Genomic DNA, 20230 nt, shown 5'->3' with positions numbered 1-20230 from the left:
TTCCCTTGGACAAGTCACTTAACTTCTCTGTGCCTCAGTTCCCTCAACTATAAAATGGGGAATAAATAACTGTTCTCCCTCCGAGTTCGACTGCCTCTGACCTAATTAACTTGAACCTATCTCAGTGCTTACAACAGTGTCTGACACATAGTGAGTGCTTAGATACCATAAAAATGTATTCTTCCATCCTCCTAGACTATAAACTTGTGGAAGGCAGGGAACTTGTCTACCAATCCTGTTGTATTGGACTCTCCCAAGTGATTAGTAGTGCTCTGCACACCATAAGCGATCAATACATACCATTGATTAGGGTTCCCATAGCAAACTAGTGTTGCATTTAAAGAGGAGAGTGTCAGAAGTAAATAATAATAATAATAATGATGGCATTTATTAAGCGCTTACTATGTGCAAATCACCTCTTGCCAATTCTTTCTGGAAAACTAGTAGGATGTGCAAATTCAAGGATTTTGACACATAGTAAGTGCTTAACAAATACCAAAGAACTGATGGAGAGGTTGATTCCCAAAAGACTTGAAGGTGAGAATTAGAGCTGGAAGTCCCTTTGTGCTTCTCTCCCCTGACATAATATAGAGCCCACCTCTCCCAAACCAACACTGCATACCCAAACTCTTTTTAAAATTCTGCTACAGGTAAGGGCCAAGAATGACATCATATTGCTCTGAATCTAATCAATCCTGAATTTACAACATTCCCTAAAATCTGATGCTTTACCAATGGAAAAAGTGTTCATTCCTCCTCCCTTCACTTTACTCCACACCTCCTGTGTGTTGATCACTTGCCTCTGGTCTTTAGAATTTATCTCAATTGATGACAGAGATTCAGGTGCCTATTCCCCGTTATTTTTGCTTAAAGTGATTACTTTGGTGTGCTTTTGCCAGGTTCCTCATTTCAGCACCACAGGCCCGCCAGCTTATACAGAGTTAAGGGCCTTGACAGCAGAAGCACACTGCTAGCCTCTTTCTAGCATTCCCTTTGGTTATGTAAGACAGAAGTGGTGAAACTCAGCATGTTCGGGCAGCCTGACAGGGTTAGGGGTTGGAGGGGGGAGGAAAGATCTTTATAGTGCCGGAATAGCTTGAGCTCAGCCCAGCAATCAATCAATGGTATTTTTTGAGTGCATATTGGGTGCAGAGCACTGTACTAAGCGCTTGGGAGAGTACAAGAGAGTTGGTAGACACTTTCCCTACTCAGGACTGAAGAAAGGAGAGGCAGAGGAGGAGAAAGAACTCAGACCGTGGAAGAAGCAGCGCAGGGAAGGAAACCCAAGAGAATTCCCAGGTGTAGGAGATAGGAGACCAGAAGCCAAATCTCAGCCTTCCTGGACTGGACTGAACGAGGGCTTGTCTCTACTTGTAATGAAATTAGAAGACAGCCTGGAATCCCCATAATCTCTTCCCAGCCATTATTACCAATGACATTTATTGACCACTTACTATTAGAACACTGTACTAAGCGCTTGGGAGATGTAACAGTATGCAATATAACAGTTGGCAGACCCATTCCAGGTCCACGACGAGCTAGGGTTTTCTTATTTATAACCTTTTAGTATACAATGTAACAGTTGGCAGACCCATTCCAGGCCCACAATGAACCTACTGCCTAGAGTTTAAAAGTTTAACCTTTTATCCTTTTAGCTAATGACCCTCCCAACAGCCCACCCCACCTCTCTGTAGGTCTCAGGGAAACCTCCAAATCATCTCACCCCTAGCTCCCACAGAACTTCTTTCCCCTCTGTCCTCCCCAGCAACTCTGAGGGAAGGGAGGGGACTTCAGTTCAGGGTTTTATCCCCTGAGGTTTGGTTCAGATCCTTAGCCAAAGATACCCAGGCCTGGTTCAAAATAGCAAGAGTGAAATACTAAGTTTTGGTTTTACTAAGTCCTCAAAAGACTCCAACCAACCCCACCTTGAGTTCTGAGCAATCCTGTAAAACAAGAGCAAACTTTCCTCTTTCCACACTTAGACCCCGAGGTACTTTTGAAGTGTGGAGCCAAATCCATTAGCGAACTTGTCAAGCTTGCTTTGGAATATCTCTGCTAATCAAAAATAGTAATAATGATTATGGTACTTTATGTTGCCAACTTGTACTTCCCAAGTGCTTAGTACAGTGTTCTTGAATGAATAAATACTTACTATGTGCCAAGCACTGCTCTAAGTAGTGGGGTAGATACAAGTTAATCAGGTTGGACACAGCCCACATGGGGCTCACCCTCTTATCTTCATTTTTACAGATGAGGTAACTGAGGCACAGAGAAGTGAATTGACTTGCCCAAGGTCACACAGCAGAAGTGGTGGAGTCGGGATTAGAATCCAAGTCCTTTTGTCTCCCAGGCCTAGGCTCTATTCGCTAAGCAAAACAGAAAGTGGCCACTGGAAGTGTACGTGGTGTAACCTGAGAAAACTTTTCTGTCATTAAAATAGATGCTTTTTCTTTCTTTGACACGAAGCTCATCCCGAGGGTTTGTCTTGGCCAGGTAGAAGGATATAGACGTGGACTTTGTTGCAAAAATAACCTAGAGTGCTAAAGGCGATCGATCGGCAGCCATTCGGTTTGAATGAAAACATAATAAGGAACAAAGTGTACACAAAAGAAAACCATGACCAGCTGCTATATTGTACCTTTCTCAAGTGCTTAATAGAGTTCTCGATACACAGTAAGCGCTCAATAAATACCATGGATTGATTGATAGGCGCCTAGTCATCGGTTCCGTAAGAGAAGCAAACTCAACCTCTTCCATTGAATTGAATGGGTTCATCCCGGATCCATATTAGGGGCCATGGGTCAGCCTCCATCTACCCTTTCCAGTCTCCGGCCTTCCAGCTCAGTCTCAGATCCTGCATTTTTCTTGGTTTTTATGGTGATTTCTGCCCTTATTCACGGCCTGAAAGTTAAAGACAAGTGAGCAATTTGCAAAAAGGGCAGAAAAGTAAACTTTATAATGGGGAACATGTCTATTTTTCCATAATAATTCATATTTGTATAACTATCACAGAGGTAAAATGATGTACACATATATATATATATATATTGACAAATATCTACACAAACACACAGTGTGATCTTGTATTATTCATATTTAGCATGCTAAGTGCTGGCTTGGAAGGCCAATTTTTGACAGTCAGAAATCTCCAACTCTCCCCCGTGTGACTAAAGCCACAGATCCCCTAAACCTATTTATTCCAATGGCATCTTCAGGCACCAACCCTTGCAAGTGGCAAAGGGAACCTGGGCGTACATTCCGGCTGTTTTTTTAGTGTAAAAGTATGGTGCGAGCAAAATTGGGATCAAGTCAAAACTTTTTTAAATGTCGAATTGTATAATAGATAAAACTACCATACTAGCAAATAGATATTACAGTATTTGTTCACTGAAGACAAGTGCTCGTGGTGTGAAATAAATACCCATATCCCTCTGATAGATTTTAACTTTGTCTTAACGTATCCGCTTTCCTTTCTGAGGTTGCTACCCCAGGGGACCAAAAGCAGCAGCTCAAAAAGTGTATTTTGTCAAATTCTTTCTTAAGATTTGTTACTCGATCGATACTGTTCAAGTACCTGGAACTTTGTCAAGAGTGGCCCGAACTCACTCACGCGGGGATCCGAGAGTGAAAATAAAAATGGGACTGTTAACCTTTCTCTTGGAAGAACGGTTCTTTCCTCGCGATTCCTCGCACGGGAAGTAGCGCCCAGGCTCAGCCAGCTGCACGGGCTAAATAGGACCGGAGCCGCGGCCCCTAACCTTGGGGCAGACCAAAAAAAATCCTGTAATTTGTGGGCGCAAGTGCCGGGTGCTTTGGGAGCAGTGATGCCGGATGGAGGCCACATCTGAATCCCCAGGCCCTGTCGCTTCCAAGTCCACCTGTTGTGACCACACCAGGCTGGCAAAAACTGAGCCGTGTCACACTGTGCCTTGCAGGGACTGGGGAGGGCAAGGCACAATCCCTACCCTCAAGGATCTTCTAGTCATCACCTGGTCGGCACCGACCTCCTCACGTCTTCCCCTCTAGACTGTGAGTTCGTTGTGCACAGGGAATGTCTGCTATATGGTGCTCTTCCCAAGTGCACAGGAAACACTCAAATACACCTGACTGAAAACACAACAGAGAAGAAATAATTGGGACTAAAAAGTTTTCAAATTCCCTTCAGCGCCTTCTTGACTGATCTTAAAATCGCCACGTCCACCCCATCTTGTTTGGTCCAGGAATCGCTGCCTCAACGGAACGTCTTCAAGCTCTCCCTGCCGCTGGCTGGTAAACCAGAAGAATTTTTTCCACAAAGCAACCTGCACTTTGATCGCTGGTGCCCCTTACAACAGACATGAGACACAGAGATAAGCGCTTAGTACAGTGCTCTGCACATAGTAAGCGCTCAATAAATACGATTGATGATGATTCTCCTCGTTCTACCTGCTTTTGCCAACCAAGAAAGTGAAAACCTCAACCCGCTGACCACCTTTCACCGCCTTGCCTGTTTTTTGGAAATCAACAGGCTAATGTAACTGCTTTCGGAAGACCCTGAAGTGCTGAGCTGGGAAGGTTCAGTCCTACTAGCAAATTCTCAAGTTCTGAGCAACTGGTGGGGCTCAATTGGGAATTCTAGATGTCCTGGCATTTGGGGGAAAACGTCACGATAAAATGAACGTTGAGATGACCATGTGATCCACAGCAAGGATGTTCCTTCGCAGACAGAAAATAAAAAATCAACACCTTCCCCTATCAACACCATCGTCTTTCTCCCAGCAAGGAAAAGACAACAACGCCTTTGATTTCACCAATCATATTTATTCCACAGATGATACAAAAACATCTCCTCAATATTGCAGCTTCTAAAGGGACTAACTGGATTAGCGGACTAGGTAAGATTTAGATTCTCCCAAGGAATCTAGCCGGGGAACAATTTTTTTGATTTACGTTTACGTGGAAAACAAGTGCTTTTTGAAAACGATTCTCAGGAAGGCTCTGAGCAGACACATCTATTCTTGCTAATGGTCCGAAGCTGCACGTTTCTGAAGCGTGTTGGACCACAAGGAGAAATTTGCCCCAAGGTAGGGGAGAAGGGGGAAAGGTGAGGAGAGGAAGATTTGCATCTCCAAATGACTAAGCAGGTGAATATGCCCCAGTTGTTGGACAATTGCGGAAAACATGAAAACCATTTATGACACCCAACGAATGGAAAATATTCTTGAAAAATATTTGTAAAATATATAAAAAAAGGGTTGATCCTAGATTAGTGTTTCTTAATCTCACAAACTGGGCTCACTCAATCGGGTGAGCTCCCTCAACAAAGGACTTGGAAAGGAACTCGCCTAGTCATTTGAGATGGGACCTGCTCCAAATTCATCGAGGGCCCACGACTTAGGGGCTAAGCAGCCTGCAGCTCAAAGAGCTCACGGTGCCCAAGAAAGCTTCTACGCTAAAATTAGCCCTTTGACACTGAGAAGCCACAACTGCAGGCTTGCTTGGCGTCGCTGAAGGAGCTCAGAAAAGCGTGAGGGGTTGGTTTGTTCTGGGGGTCGGGAAAGCAGTCAGTCTACCTGAGAATTCTCCAAAGTGCCAAGAATCAGATGGTTTGGTTTAAATTACGAGCCCGGGCAAACGATACAAACGTGAAACGCGTTTCCGTTGACTTGAAGAGGAGCCAGGTGTCTACGGGACACCCCACGAGGAGGCAAGGCGGTTTAAAATAGGTGAGAGGGCAAACTTCTTTCTAAAGAGGTGTTCTACTGGAAATCAACCCTGGGGCGGGTGGAGGGAATGCCTCAGCAAAATGCAAAGCCAAGCTCCCTTTTTTGCCACCTCCTTCCCTGCCAAACCTCCTCCCCAGAGCCTCTGTCGAGGTGCAGGGCTCAAACCGAATGGTTTGAGTTGGGCCTTCTCTTTAGCCCGGCCCAACTTCTGGCAGAGGGGCTAATGGAGAGGTGAAAGCGTCAGCAGAATGAGGAGAAACTTCTCCCTGGACAATCAACCCTGGAACAATCAAGCAAATTTTGGGACAAACGGGAGGGTTGGCGGGGCCAGATAGCCCTCGTCAGCAGACTGGTGAAGGGAGCTACTTGTTTATTTATCAATTCACCATTCTGTACCTTGCATTTTGTTGTGTCATAGATCTTTTGGGGTTTGCTTTTAAGGAGTGGGACTGGTTCAGTTGGGACCCAATAAATTTATTGCTACTATCAGTAATTCCCCGTTAGACGTGTCACGGTCTCTACCCTCTCCCCCTCGTCCCCCCTCCATCCCCCCCCATCTTACCTCCTTCCCTTCCCCTCAGCACCTGTATATATGTATGTACGTATTTATTACTCCATTTATTTATTTTACTTGTACCTATCTATTCTATTTATTTTATTTTGTTAGTATGTTTGGTTTTGTTCTCTGTCTCCCCCTTCTAGGCTGTGAGCCCACTGTTGGGTAGGGACTGTCTCTATATGTTGCCAGCTTGTACTTCCCATGCACTTAGTACAGTGCTCTGCACACAGTAAGCGCTCAATAAATACGATTGATTGATTGAGTGATTTTATTTTGTTAGTATGTTTGGTTTTGTTCTCTGTCTCCCCCTTCTAGACTGTGAGCCCACTGTTGGGGAGGGACTGTCTCTATATGTTGCCAGCTTGTACTTCCCAAGCACTTAGTACAGTGCTCTGCACACAGTAAGCGCTCAACAAATACGATTGATTGATTGATTGATTTGATTTTGTTAGTACGTTTGGTTTTGTTCTCCGTCTCCCCCTTCTAGACTGTGAGCCCACTGTTGGGTAGGGACTGTCTCTATATGTCGCCAGCTTCCCATGCGCTTAGTCCAGTGCTCTGCACACAGTAAGCGCTCAATAAATACGATTGATTGATTGATTAAGCATTTTAAGTGCAGAGAAACTACGATTAATCAAATGTTCAAGTGTTTCCTCTGTTCTAAGTGCCTGTGATTGGATTCTGGCCAAAATATACAGATATATATGTATATGAAACTATGACAGTTTAAGAGTTTAGAAACGCCCTCTGACGTGATTTCAAATAGCCGTCTCTCATGCCTCCATCCCACCGCTCTGATCTTTGAGTTCTTTTAAACCGTACAAAATGGCTTTGGCAACCCCGCCCCATCACCCCTATCTTGGCTTCCGCTCAATTTGGGCCTGACTGCTCCGAGACCCCTCGGCAATTCTTCAACGGGCGAGGAAGACTCCGGAGCGGGCTTCCTTCCAAGGGAATGCGAAATGGCTAGCCGGCACAAGCCGCAGGCGGCAAGCAGGGTCCAGGCTGTTGTTCGACACTGCCGGCCCACTGCTAGATCCATCAGTCCATCGGTGGTTTTTACTGAGGGCTCACTGTGTGCGGGGCACTGGACTAAGCGCTTGGGAGAGTCCAATCTAACAGAGGAGGAGAGCATTACGATAGGGGGGTGGCAACTGACAGCTGGGCAGTAATTCCACTCCAGGTTAATGACCAACTTAAACAAATCCAACTTAAACAAACCGCCAAGAGCGTTCAAGGGGGAAGGGAGGTGGGAAGGGAAAGGAACCATGCCTAGAGTCTGTGTCAGGGGCAGACAAACCGCAGAGCACCGATGGGGTGATTCTACTCTGCGGACGCAAGAAAGGGTCTTTCTGGTCCCGGGGTACGACTCGTCCTCAACTCCTAGAAGCCACGGGAATAGCCGTTTCTCCCCGGCCCCAACTTCCGAGCTCCAGAAACGATCCGCGAGGGACTGGTATCGCTCTCTGTGTTTTCCCACGTACAATTCCAATGTGTTTATTTTCCTACTCTTATTGGAGAGGGGAGGCGCGCCGTCGAGAGGCTTCATCACTGCGGAATCTCAACGGTACCTCTGGTCCCCGCGGCTGAGGAAAGCACACACCTACGGAGGGCAACGAGAAACACCGGCCAGGGGAATGATTTTGGAACATCCTACTGTCTGCTACGGATCAGAACACGGAAAATCCAGTTACTATAAAATAGTTATTTTTGTAAAAAAAAGAAGAAGACAGAAAAAGAAACAAGGGAAGGTGGTTCCCGCAGCACGGGCGATGACATCTGCAAGGCCAGAGTCAGTTGCTCTCTTCCGAAGGAACTTAATTTGGACCCGAAAGGGGGAAGGCGGTGAGGCTGGTCCTGGATTGGGGGCCGGAGCCCCCGGGGCGGGGGTGACCACTGCTTCAAAATGGGGGGGATGGACGGAACTCGGGCCACCCCCAAGCTGCCGACCGCCAGCGCCGGAGCCGCCCGCTTTCTCCCAGACGCTCCCCCGGCCCGGCGACAGTCGGTCACGGAGGACCGGACCGTGTCGCTGAACGGTTTCCGGCACCGTCAGTCTGGTGACATCGGGAGGCGTGACCCACCCCGCCGCCCCCGTCTCCCTACGGGGCCGCGTCCCGAGGACTCCGGGGATCCCGGCGGGGGCCGGGCTGGGCCCGGGCGGCCCCTACTCCTCCGCTTCCTCGATGGGTCCCGGCTGCTCGAGGATGCAGGTCTGCGAAAGGAGCGTGCTCGTCCCACGGGAGATCCGCTCTTGGTCTGTGTTGGTCGACTGGGAGGCCACGGCGACGGGCTGCAGCAGGGTGGGGCCCACGCCGGGGGACACAGTCAGGCCGTGGCTCGACCCCTTGAGCGTGAGATCTTGGGTGGGGAGGAGGGGCTTGAGGATGCTGACGAGGCAGAACGCGGAGCCGCTCTTGGGGATAAAATTGACTTTGTTCTTGTCGGGACAGTAGAAGGCTGGGATTTCGTGAAGCTGCTTCGGCCTGTACGCGTAAGACAGAGATGGCTTTCAAGCTCAACACTGACAATTCAGGTGCCATCTCTTTCTGAAAATACCCAGAGAGACATTTACCGAACTAAAGGCATTTGCCAAATGGAACCAGGTTAAGAGACGCTTGGAGCCTACATCCTCTCTCAGGAGTCATCCCCGTGGCTGGAACTCCTGGTCCTCCGTAAGGAGGAAATGAAGCCAGTTTACGGAGAACACAAAAAGACCAGGTACGATACCATGTTTCTAATATCATTGTGAAGTACAAAGTCTTCTAGAGTTCCCTGCGTGAACTGAAGCCTTATTGAAGACAAATCTCCTCCAAGAGGCCTTCCCAGACTACACCCCCCACCTTCTTCCGTGTCACCCTGACTTGCTCCCTTGGTTCTCCTCCTCTCCCAAACCCACAGCACTTATGTACATATCTGTCATTTATTTATTTGTATCGATGCCTGTCTCCCCCTGCCCTAGACTATAAGTGCATCGTGGGCAGGGGATATGTCTGTTTATTGTCATACTTTACTCTCCCAAGCGCTTACTTCGGTGCTCTGCACACAGTAAGAGCTCAGTAAATACAACTGAATGAATAAATGAATGAATGAAAGCCATTCAAAGAGCCTGGGCTCCCCTTTGGCCATGCCATAACCCCAGAACTTTTTATTCATGCCTGCATGGAGCGTTTGCTTCCGTCTTGTTTCTTGTTTATTTTCTAAACGGTATTCGTTAAGCAATTACTGGTGCTTACAAAAATAATTATCGTGCTACGCTTTAAGTGCTCGCTACATATCAAGCACTACGCAAAGGGCTGTGGCCGATACAAAATAATCAGGGCTCACGTGGGGCTCACAGTCTCAGCAGGAGAGAGAACAGGTACTGAATCCCCCGACTGCAGATGAGGGAACTGAGGCACAGAAGTTAAGTGACTTGCCCAAGGTCGCACAGCAGTTAAGTGGCGGGACAGGGATTAGAACCCAGGCCAGGCACTGTACTAAGCACTGGGGTAGACATAGGATAATCGGATTGGACACAGTCCCTGCCCCACTTGGGGCTCAGTCTAATGCGGATCATTTTTCTACAAAAATGTTCAGTTCATGTCTCCCCACTCCTCAAGAACCTCCAGTGGTTGCCCACCCACCTTGACATCACATTTAGACTGTGAGCCCACTGTTGGGTAGGGACCGTCTCTATATGTTGCCAACTTGTACTTCCCAAGCGCTTAGTACAGTGCTCTGCACACAGCAAGTGCTCAATAAATACGATTGATGATGATCAAGCAGAAACTCCTACCACTGGCTTTAAAGCATTCAATCTCCTTGCTCTAGGCTCTTCTAGACTGTGAGCCCACTGTTGGGTAGGGACCGTCTCTATATGTTGCCAACTTGGACTTCCCAAGCGCTTAGTACAGTGCTCTGCACACAGTAAGTGCTCAATAAATACGATTGATTGATTGATTGATTGCTCCCTCCTACTTCACTTCAATCGCGTCTATCTTTGAGCTCTTGCCTGGAATACCCTCCCTCTTCATATCGGACAGACAATTACTCTCCCCCCCCTTCAAAGCCTTTTTGAAGGCCTATCTCCTCCTCCTCCTCTCCTCCTTCCCTGACTAAACCCTCATTTCCTCTTTTCCCACTCCCTTCTCCGTCCCCCAGATGTAATCCCTTGACTCATCCCTCCCTCAGCCCCACAGCGCTTAATAATAATAATAATAATAATGATGACATTTATTAAGCGCTTACTATGTGCAAAGCACTGTTCTAAGCGCTGGGGAGGTTAGAGAAGCAGTGTGGCTCAGTGGAAAGAGCCCGGGCTTCGGAGTCAGAGGTCATGGGTTCAAATCCCGGCTCCGCCACTTGTCAGCTGTGTGACTTTGGGCAATTTGTTGCCAATTTGTACTTCCCAAGCGCTTAGTACAGTGCTCTGCACATAGTAAGCGCTCAATAAATACGATTGATGATGATGAAGTCACTTCACTTCTCTGGGCCTCAGTTCCCTCATCTGTAAAATGGGGATGAAGACTGCGAGCCCCCCGTGGGACAACCTGATCACCCTGTAACCTCCCCGGCGCTTAGAACAGTGCTTTGCACAAAGTAAGCGCTTAATAAGTGCATTATTATAATTGTAATTATTATTATTATTACAAGGTGATCAGGTTGTCCCACGTGGGGCTCACAGTCTTAATCCCCATTTTACAGATGAGGGAACTGAGGCCCAGAGAAGCTAAGTGACTTGCCCAGGTCACATAGCTGACAATTGGCGGAGCCGGGATTTGAACCCATGACCTCTGACTCCAAAGCCCATGCTCTTTCTATTAAGCCATGCTGCTTCTCACTTATGTACAGATCCATAATTTTTTTATATATATATTGATGCCTATCTCTCCCTCCGGACTGGGAACTCACTGTGGGCAGGGACTATGTCTACCAACTCTACTGCACTCTCCCAAGCGCTTAGTCTTCTGCTCCGCCCAGGCTAAGCACTCAATAAATATGGTTGATTGAGCGATTGACTGGAGGGAGGAGGCTTTATTTCACTAAATACGACTGACTGATTGATTGATTTAACCTCCATTTTACAGATAAGGGAACCGAGGCACGGAGAACTTAAGGACTTGCTCAAGATCACACAGCAGGCGAAGGGTAGAGTCGGGCTTTGAACCCAAGTCCTCTAATTCCCAGGCCTGTGCCCCTTCATCATCAATCGTATTTATTGAGCGCTTACTACGTGCAGAGCACTGTACTAAGCGCTTGGGAAGTACAAATTGGCAACATATAGAGACAGTCCCTACCCAACAGTGGGCTCACAGTCTAAAAGCCCACTAGGCTGGGCTGTTGGGATCCCAGGCTTCCTCTTCCACGGAATTGGGTTTACTTTACAGATTTAGGTGTTCCTTTGCACTCACCTCTAGATTGCCATCTTAGGCCTCTGAAATCCTAACGGCCCTTCCGCGGGCCGAATAAGCTGCTTTCCTTGCGCCTGGGGGCCCTTGTCAGTCTTCCTTCCCCCCTCAACTCACTTCAACCTGATTCACCTTGCACTGCTTCCTTCGACTGGGTAAAGGGAGGGGTGGCAACACTCTTTCCCGCAGAGCCCGACAGCTTGTCACGGCCCGCTGCCAATCCATTTGTGGCCCGTTAGAGGGTTTCCGGACAGTGTGATCTCATGCCAGGAGATAAACTCACTGATGCCGAACCAAAATCCATCCAGAACCCCCTGCATGAGGTCTGAAATACAACTTTTAAAAATTCCATCTACCATTCATCCATCCTGACAAGAGGAAGATTCGGGCACGAGAAGTGAGGGCAGGTTTCGAAGAGCCACGAGGCCAGAGCATTTCCATTTTGGATTTACTCAGCTCTGACTGGGAAGTCTCAGGTCTTGGTATGTTTGGTTTTGTTCTCTGTCTCCCCCTTCTAGACTGTGAGCCCGCTGTTGGGTAGGGACTGTCTCTATACGTTGCCAACTTGGACTTCCCAAGCGCTTAGTACAGTGCTCTGCACACAGTAAGCGCTCCATAAATACGATTGATTGATTGATTGATTGATTGTCAGAGAACGGCTGGTCAGGAGGGACTGGGGGAGACAGCATCCTCCCCCAACCCCCAGCCCTCTCTCTCCTCCCCATCCCATGGCACAGTCCCCTGGGGAATCCAAGATTTCCGGCTCTCTGAAGGAGGTGGCCTTTGATAATGATAATAACGACGGTATTTGTTAAGCACTTACTGTGTGCCAAGCACTGCTCTAAGCACTAGGGTGGGACACAAGGTATTATCCCAATAATTCCCAGAAGGAAGGTGGGAATTACTGTTTTCTAATTTTCTAGCTTGAAATCAGAACCGTAATAGTCAATTCTTGGCTGCTGTTTAAAGTGGCTATGAAAAAAACCAAAACCCCTCAAATCCACCTTTCCAGAAATCTCCCCTGTAAATGCAAAACACCGTGGAAATACAGCTCTTATTGCATTTAGGCTGCTTTATCAGTTGGATTTTGTGGTGCTTAATTAAGAAGCAGTGCGGCTTTGTGGATGGAGCACGGGCCTCGGAGTCAGAAGGATCTGGGTTCTAATCCCGGATCCGCTACACGTCTGCTGTGAGACCTTGGGCAAGTTACTTCACTTCTCTGGGCCTCAGTTACCTCATCTATGAAAAATGGGGATCAGGGTGTGAGCCCCATGTCCAACCTGATTAACTTATATCTTCCCCAGGGCTTAGAACAGCGCTTGGCATGTAGTAAGTGCTTAACAAGTACCACAATTATTATTATTAATTAATGATGATGATGGTATTTGTTAATCAATAGTATTTATTGAGCACTCACTGTATGCAGAGCACTGCTTGGGAGAGTGCAATATAAAAGAGTTGGTAGACCGGTTCCTTTCTCACAATGAATTTACAGCACTTACCATGTGCCAAGCACTGTTTTATGCACAACATGATCAAGTGGGACATATTTAACAAGACGGCATCTCGGATGGGGAACTTCATCCATGCTTCGGGTGTGCGTTGGTCTACAGCCAACCGCGAGAATATAAAGTTAGCAGTTTTACACTGGCTACGCGATCGTTTTGTACTGTACCAGAACTGGACGCCCACATTTCCATTTCCATCCCGGAGAGCTTGTACATATCTATTCTATTCTATTTATTTTATTTTGTTAGTATGTTTGGTTTTGTTCTCTGTCTCCCCCGTTTAGACTGTGAGCCCACTGTTGGGTAGGGACTGTCTCTATATGTTGCCAATTTGTACTTCCCAAGCGCTTAGTACAGTGCTCTGCACACAGTAAGCGCTCAATAAATACAATTGATGATGATGATGACTAGTGCTCCATAGTACGTTCCCCAGGGCTGGGGCTGTACCGCTCTAGCTCACTACTCTTCCTTCCTGAAAACGGAACCATTTTTCCAATAAAACCCAAGTTTGTTAGTTTTTTTTATTTTATTTCCTTAGAGCTTTCGGCTCTAATATGTTCTGGCCTCTAATGAGAGACAATGCCCGAAAAATACACCTGAATTAAGATTCTATCCCCTGACAAGAAAGGAAATAACAATCAGGGCACATGAGCATTAGGGGAAGCAGCGTGGCCCAGTGGAAAGAGCCCGGGCTTTGGAGTCAGAGGTCGTGGGTTCAAATCCCGGCTCCGCCACTTGTCAGCTGGGTGACGTTGGGCAAGTCACTTCACTTCTCTGGGCCTCAGTTCCCTCATCTGGAAAATGGGGATGAAGACTGTGAGCCCCTCGTGGGACAACCTGATTACCTTGTACCTACCCCAGCGCTTAGAACAGTGCTTTGCACATAGTAAGCGCTTAACAAATACCAACATTATTATTATTAGGGAGCTTAGGAGAAATGGATGGTAAGGAGCAGCCTTGCCGCTTGTCTGCTGTGTGACCTTGGGCAAGTCACTTCACTGAGCCTCAGTTACCTCATCTGTAAAAGAAGGATGAAATATCACCGTTCTTTCCTCCTCCCCATGACACTCCCTTACCCTGTGAGCCCCATGTGGGACAGAGACAGTGTCCCATCTGCTTATAGCCTATGTACCCCAGTGCTTAGTACACAATAAGCACTTAAACACTCCTTCTTGGGGAGGCGGGGAGGGCTCTGCGATCAGGTGATTTTCTTAATTATAGTGTCTAATAGTGTTAAGAAAATCACCTGATCGCAGAGCCCTCCCCGCCTCCCCAAGAAGGAGGGATACCCATCCGTGTAAATGAAGGATACTCACGAGCACTCCTCAAATACTTTCACCCTTTCACAGCCCTCTGGAGGTTCCCGTTTGAACATATAGCTGTTATTAGGTTTTGGTGACGTGGCGTATTTGGGCACCGGAGAGTTGTTCCCATTGTCTGTAAGGAAAACACACGAGATGACCTTACAAGGTGGCCTGGCCGACCCCTTAATATGCAAAATAATGAGACGGTTTCCGGCAACAGGCATCTCCAAAACGATCGTCGGGTTTCGTTCCATCAACGTAGGAAACGACGGTTTCTCCCGAGGACGCTATCCTGCGAGATCCCTTTCCTATTTGCAGGGGGGCTGAATTCCTTCTTGGGAAAAAACCTAAGAAGAGGCAGCTGGCAGGGAGAGAAGAGAGCGGTCCGGAAGGGTGACGGTGGACTGGGTCTCATTGGGCGAGCGTGCCCGGCTTCCTCGACATTCCTGACAATGTTCCACAATGGGGATAGGGGAGTCATCTCCTTCCACTCCTCTCCTTTGCTCTCTTCTCCCCTCCTCTGCCCCAAGCCCAACCCATATCACTGTTGTCCTAAGCAACACCTCTGGCTTCCTTTTCCTCCAGCTTGCTCACTCCTTCCTATCCGATCCTCCTGCTGCCTTCACCTCCCCGTCTCTGGATGGGGAATTCCCACCCTCTCCATCCTCCCCACCACCCCCAGGCGCACGCCCTAAACTCAATCTCTGCCCCCAAGGAGACAGCAACAATGGGCTTCGACCTCCTCCCTACTTGGAACGGTTTTTGGCATCACTACAGTTCCAGGGTGACTATCGCAATAAAATATTGATTTGTCTCGCCTATTTCCAGATAAATCTGCAGCGGAAGATCTGGAAATCGAAGACCTCACTGTACCTCGTTCTCGCCTGTCCCGCCATCGACCCCGCGGCCCACGTCATCCCCCAGGCCTGGAATGCCCTCCCTCTGCCCCTCCGCCAAGCTCGCTCTCTTCCTCCCTTCAAGGCCCTGCTGAGAGCTCACCTCCTCCAGGAGGCCTTCCCAGACTGAGCCCCTTCCTTCCTCTCCCCCTTGTCCCCCTCTCCATCCCCCCATCTTACCTCCTTCCCTTCCCCACAGCACCTGTATATATGTATATATGGTTGTACATATTTATTACTCTATTTATTTATTTATTTATTTTACTTGTACATTTCTATCCTATTTATTTTATTTTGTTGGTATGTTTGGTTCTGTTCTCTGTCTCCCCCATTTAGACTGTGAGCCCACTGTTGGGTAGGGACTGTCTCTATGTGTTGCCAATTTGTACTTCCCAAGCACTTAGTACAGTGCTCTGCACATAGTAAGCGCTCAATAAATACGATTGATTGATTGATTGAAGACCGCTCTTGCGGATTCAGTCATGGACTGGAAATGTGCTTGTCATTTACAATGTTAAGCACATTCAAATTTCAGTTTCTGCGAAGAAAAGGGGAATCAACAATGAAGTCATTAGCATACCATCATCCTGGCCAAATCGAATTTGTCCAACACATTTCTCGGTACTAATTTGGTTAGCCTTGAAACTACAATTCCTCTGTACGCAGTCAAAGCAGTGCATGAAATTCTCAATTGTTCACAGTGCCAAGGCCCACACTTTATAAATACTTGGCGCTTTACTTAGCTCTGGGCTCCGAGCTATGACAGCTTCCACATGGCGAGATAAAGCTCGTTTATAGTAATCACCATGTGATTGATGCTGGTGGCCTATACTGATGATCCCCAAGAGTTCCAGAAGTTTGGAGGCTTTGTGATTAAGTTTAGTCTTCCTTGAGCAGATACACTGGAAAGGTTGGGAGGCCAAGAAAAGAGTAACAGAAGCTGCCAGTGGCAAATCTTTATGCGCCCCCACGGTTGAAGCCTTATTGAAGGCGCTTAGTACAATGCTTTGCACATAGTAAGTGCTTAATAAATAGAATTGAATTGCATATCTCCTCCATGAGGCCTTTCCCGACGGAGCCCTCCTTTTCTTTTCTCCCAATCCCTTCTGTGTCACCCTGATTTGCTCCCATTATTCATCATCCCCTCAGACCCACAGCACTTGTGCTTAATAAATACCACTGATTGATTGATTTGGAGACATGTGGCCTTTTCAGCCTCACCTGCCCACACATACAGGAGGTCACCGGCAGACAGAGGGATGAGGGGGCTCTGATGTGGTGTCAGGAGTGGGAGGGCTCATGGAAATACTGCATTAAAGCTTCAAACCAAACCCCAGCCCAGACGTTTGGGAAAAAGGATCCTAGCATTCCTCTGTAAAACGCGGCAGCCCATAAAGCTTACCGATCTCCACCCTAATCTTTGGCTTTTGGTCCTGGGACCTGCCTGGGGAGAAGAACGAACCCCCGAAGACCGTGGACAGCCTCTCGGCTCCAGGGCAGAACTCTCACACCACCGCACTTCCCACCTCGATGTGGGGAAGTTGCAACTTGAGGTGGAAGGGAAGAAGGAACAGAAGATTTCTTGCATTCCCTCAAATGCTCCTGGCACAAGTACCGCTTTCCCTAGAAAGAAGCTTGGGCACGAGCCCTGCCGGGAAAACCTGGGCAAACCAACAACAGTGGCTTCCTTCTTCTACCGCTCTCATTTCCATCCCCCGCCAGTGGGAGAACAGGACACAGAGGCCCTTGAAGGAAAGGAAAATCTCCCCGTCCTCGTGGACAGGAGAGGTGCAGACCGGTAATTTTATTTAGTTGTATTGATGCTATCTCCCCGCATCTCGACTGTAGGCTTGCTGTGGGAAGGGTACGTGTCTGTTTATTGTTGTAGTATACTCTCCCAAGTGCTCAGTACAGTGCTCTGCACACAGTAAGAGCTCAATAAATACGACTGAATGAATGAATGACCCAAGCCCCCAGAGAAATGACCCCCACCCGACTCCTCAATGTCTGAGGCCCGGTGGCAGAGCTGCGGTGCCCACAGGCCTGGCAAGCGGCCACTCGCCCCACCGACACAAACACAGCCTCTGGGAAAACTGGCCGGACATTCACTTTCCACAAATAAGTCTGTGGGTGGGAGTGGGAGGAGACTGAGCTCTTTCTGTCATTCATTCATTCGTATTTATTGAGAGCACTGTACTAAGTGCTTGGGAAGTACAAGTCGGCAACATAGAGAGACGGTCCCTACCCAACAGTGGGCTCACAGTCTAGAAGGGGGAGACGGACGACAAAACAAAACATGTGGACTGGTGTCAGGTCGTCAGAACAAACAGAATTAAAGCTAGATGCACATCATTAACACAATAAATAGAATAGTAAGTATGTACAAGTAAAATCAATAGAGTAATAAATCTGCACAAACATATATGCAGGTGCTGTGGGGAGGGGAAGGAGGTAGGAGGGGGAGGATGGGGAGGAGGAGAGGAAAAAGGGGGCTCAGTCTGGGAAGGCCTCTTGGAGGAGGTGAGCTCTCAGTAGGGCTTTGAAGGGAGGAAGAGTGGATGTGTGGAGGGAGGGCATTCCTGTGTGACTTTGGGCAAGTCACTTCACTTCTCTCCGCCTCAGTTCCCTCATCTGTAAAATGGGGATTAAGACTGTGAGCCCCCTGTGGGACAACCTGATCACCTTGTAACCTCCCCAGCGCTTAGAACAGTGCTTTGCACATAGTAAGCGCTTAATAAATGCCATTATTATTATTCCGGGCCGGGGGAGGATGTGGGCCCGGGGTCGACGGCGGGACGGGCGAGAATGAGGTACAGTGAGGTCATTGGCACCGGCCCTGGTGGAGCGCCGACAGTGTGCACAGCCCTGGACCAGGAGCCTGATGGGGGTGGGGGAAAAGAGACACAAACACACACAAACACACACGCCACACTCTTGCTGCCCTCGGGGGCACATGATATCGCTTTGCACTAAAGACCACCAAGAAATCAGAGAAGCCCAAGGTTCTCTTGAACACGGTGCATAAGAAAAGTAAGCCCCTATGCCATCTGCTAGAAAGTGAGCTGTAACTTGTACTTCCCCAGCGCTTAGTCCAGTGCTCTGCACACAGGAAGCGCTCAATAAATACGACTGAATGAATGAATGAGTGGGGTGCGCGGGCACACCCACACCCACGGAGAACCCCGAAACCAGCTTTGGGGCCAGCGGAGCACCAGGATCACCGAGAAGGTCACCGGCGGAGCCCGGGCTCCCTTCACTACCTTCGTTTGAGATGGCGAGGAAGGAGGTGGGCGAGGCGGACTGGGATCGGCTGCTGTTGTTGCTGCCCCGGTCGGCTCCGCCGGGCGTCTGGGTGTCGATGCTGCGGGTGCTGCTGCTGCGCTGGGCCACGGGCGGAGGGGCCCGGTGGCCGTCCGGAATATCTTGGGGCTGGTGGACACAAAATCAATCAATCAATCGTCTTTATTGAGCGCTTACTGTGTGCAGAGCACTGGACTAAGCGCTTGGGAAGTCCAAGTTGGCAACAGATAGAGACGGTCCCTACCCAACAGTGGGCTCACAGTCTAAAAGGGGGAGACACAGAACAAAACCAAACATACTAACAAAATAAAATAAATAGATATGTACAAGTAAAATAAATAGAGTAATAAAGATGTATAAGCATATATACAGGTGCTGTGGGGAAGGGAAGGAGGTAAAATGGGGGGGTTGGAGAGGGGGACGAGGGGGAGAGGAAGGAAGGGGCTCAGTCTGGGAAGGCCTCCTGGAGGAGGTGAGCTTTCAGTAGGGCCTTGAAGGGAGGAAGAGAGCGAGCTTGGCGGATGGGCAGAGGGATTGGGGGCATTCCAGGCCCGGGGGATGACGTGGGCCGGGGGTCGATGGCGGGACAGGCGAGAGCGAGGTACGGGGAGGAGATTAGCGGCGGAGGAGCGGAGGGTGCGGGCTGGGCTGGAGAAGGAGAGAAGGGAGGTGAGGTAGGAGGGGGCGAGGGGATGGATGGACAGCCTTGAAGCCCAGGGTGAGGAGTTGCTGCCTGATGCGCAGATTGATTGGTAGCCACTGGAGATTTTTGAGAAAATCCCATTTCAGGCTTCATCGGCGACTTGAAGAGGCCCCTGTAGCCGGGCCTCCCGGCCACCCCCCCACAAAAGCACGCACTTCTTCCCCAGCTCTAAAGCCAAGGCCTTGTCCCACTTGACAGAAGCAGCGTGGCCCGGTGGAACGAGCACAGGCCCGGAAATCAGAAGACCTGGGTTCTAATCCCTCTCCTACCTGCAGCCTGCTGTGGTGATCCTGGGCAAGTCCCTTAACTGCTCTGTGCTTCCTCACCTGTCAATCTGTATACCCTAGAGCCCAGAATAGTGCATAACGAACAGTATAATGAGCGTGGCTCAGTGGAAAGAGCACGGGCTTTGGAGTCAGAGGTCATGGGTTCAAATCCCGGCTCCGCCACTTGTCAGCTGTGTGACTCTGGGCAAGTCCCCGTCCCCCTGATTTAATCCCTTGACTCATCCCACAGCACTTAATAATAATAATAATGACGACATTTATTAAGCACTTACTATCAATCAATCAATCAATTGTATTTATTGAGCGCTTACTGTGTGCAGAGCACTGTACTAAGTGCTTGGGAAGTTAGAGAAGCAGCGTGGCTCAGTGGAAAGAGCCCGGGCTTTGGAGTCAGAGGTCAGGGGTTCAAATCCCAGCTCCACCAATTGTCAGCTGTGTGACTTTGGGCAAGTCATTTAACGTCTCTGTACCTCAGTTCCCTCATCTGTAAAATGGGGATTAAGACTGCGAGCCCCCCGTGGGACAGCCTGACCACCTTGTAACCTCCCCAGCGCTTAGAACAGTGCTTTGCACATAGT

At 48.6% G+C, this 20230-nt stretch overlaps 1 protein-coding gene across 1 annotated transcript in view; it reads right to left on the bottom strand.

Annotated features, from left to right (window-relative positions):
- Window positions 1–6818: 6818 nt before the first annotated feature.
- Window positions 6819–20230, bottom strand: part of FAM117B (family with sequence similarity 117 member B) — a 106861-nt gene continuing 93449 nt past the window's right edge. Inside the window, exons 7-9 of the mRNA XM_038749594.1 lie at window positions 18623–18791; window positions 14479–14599; window positions 6819–8750 (exon numbers count right to left, since the gene is read on the bottom strand). Coding sequence (XP_038605522.1) covers window positions 8432–8750; window positions 14479–14599; window positions 18623–18791 — 609 coding nt within the window. The 3' untranslated portion in view covers window positions 6819–8431. The remainder of the gene's footprint in view (window positions 8751–14478; window positions 14600–18622; window positions 18792–20230) is intronic.

Source organism: Tachyglossus aculeatus, chromosome 7, assembly GCF_015852505.1.
Source record: "Tachyglossus aculeatus isolate mTacAcu1 chromosome 7, mTacAcu1.pri, whole genome shotgun sequence".
NCBI lineage: Eukaryota > Metazoa > Chordata > Mammalia > Monotremata > Tachyglossidae > Tachyglossus > Tachyglossus aculeatus.
The sequence above is the reverse complement of the archived record's forward strand: the minus strand, read 5'-3'. Positions and strand labels throughout refer to the sequence as shown.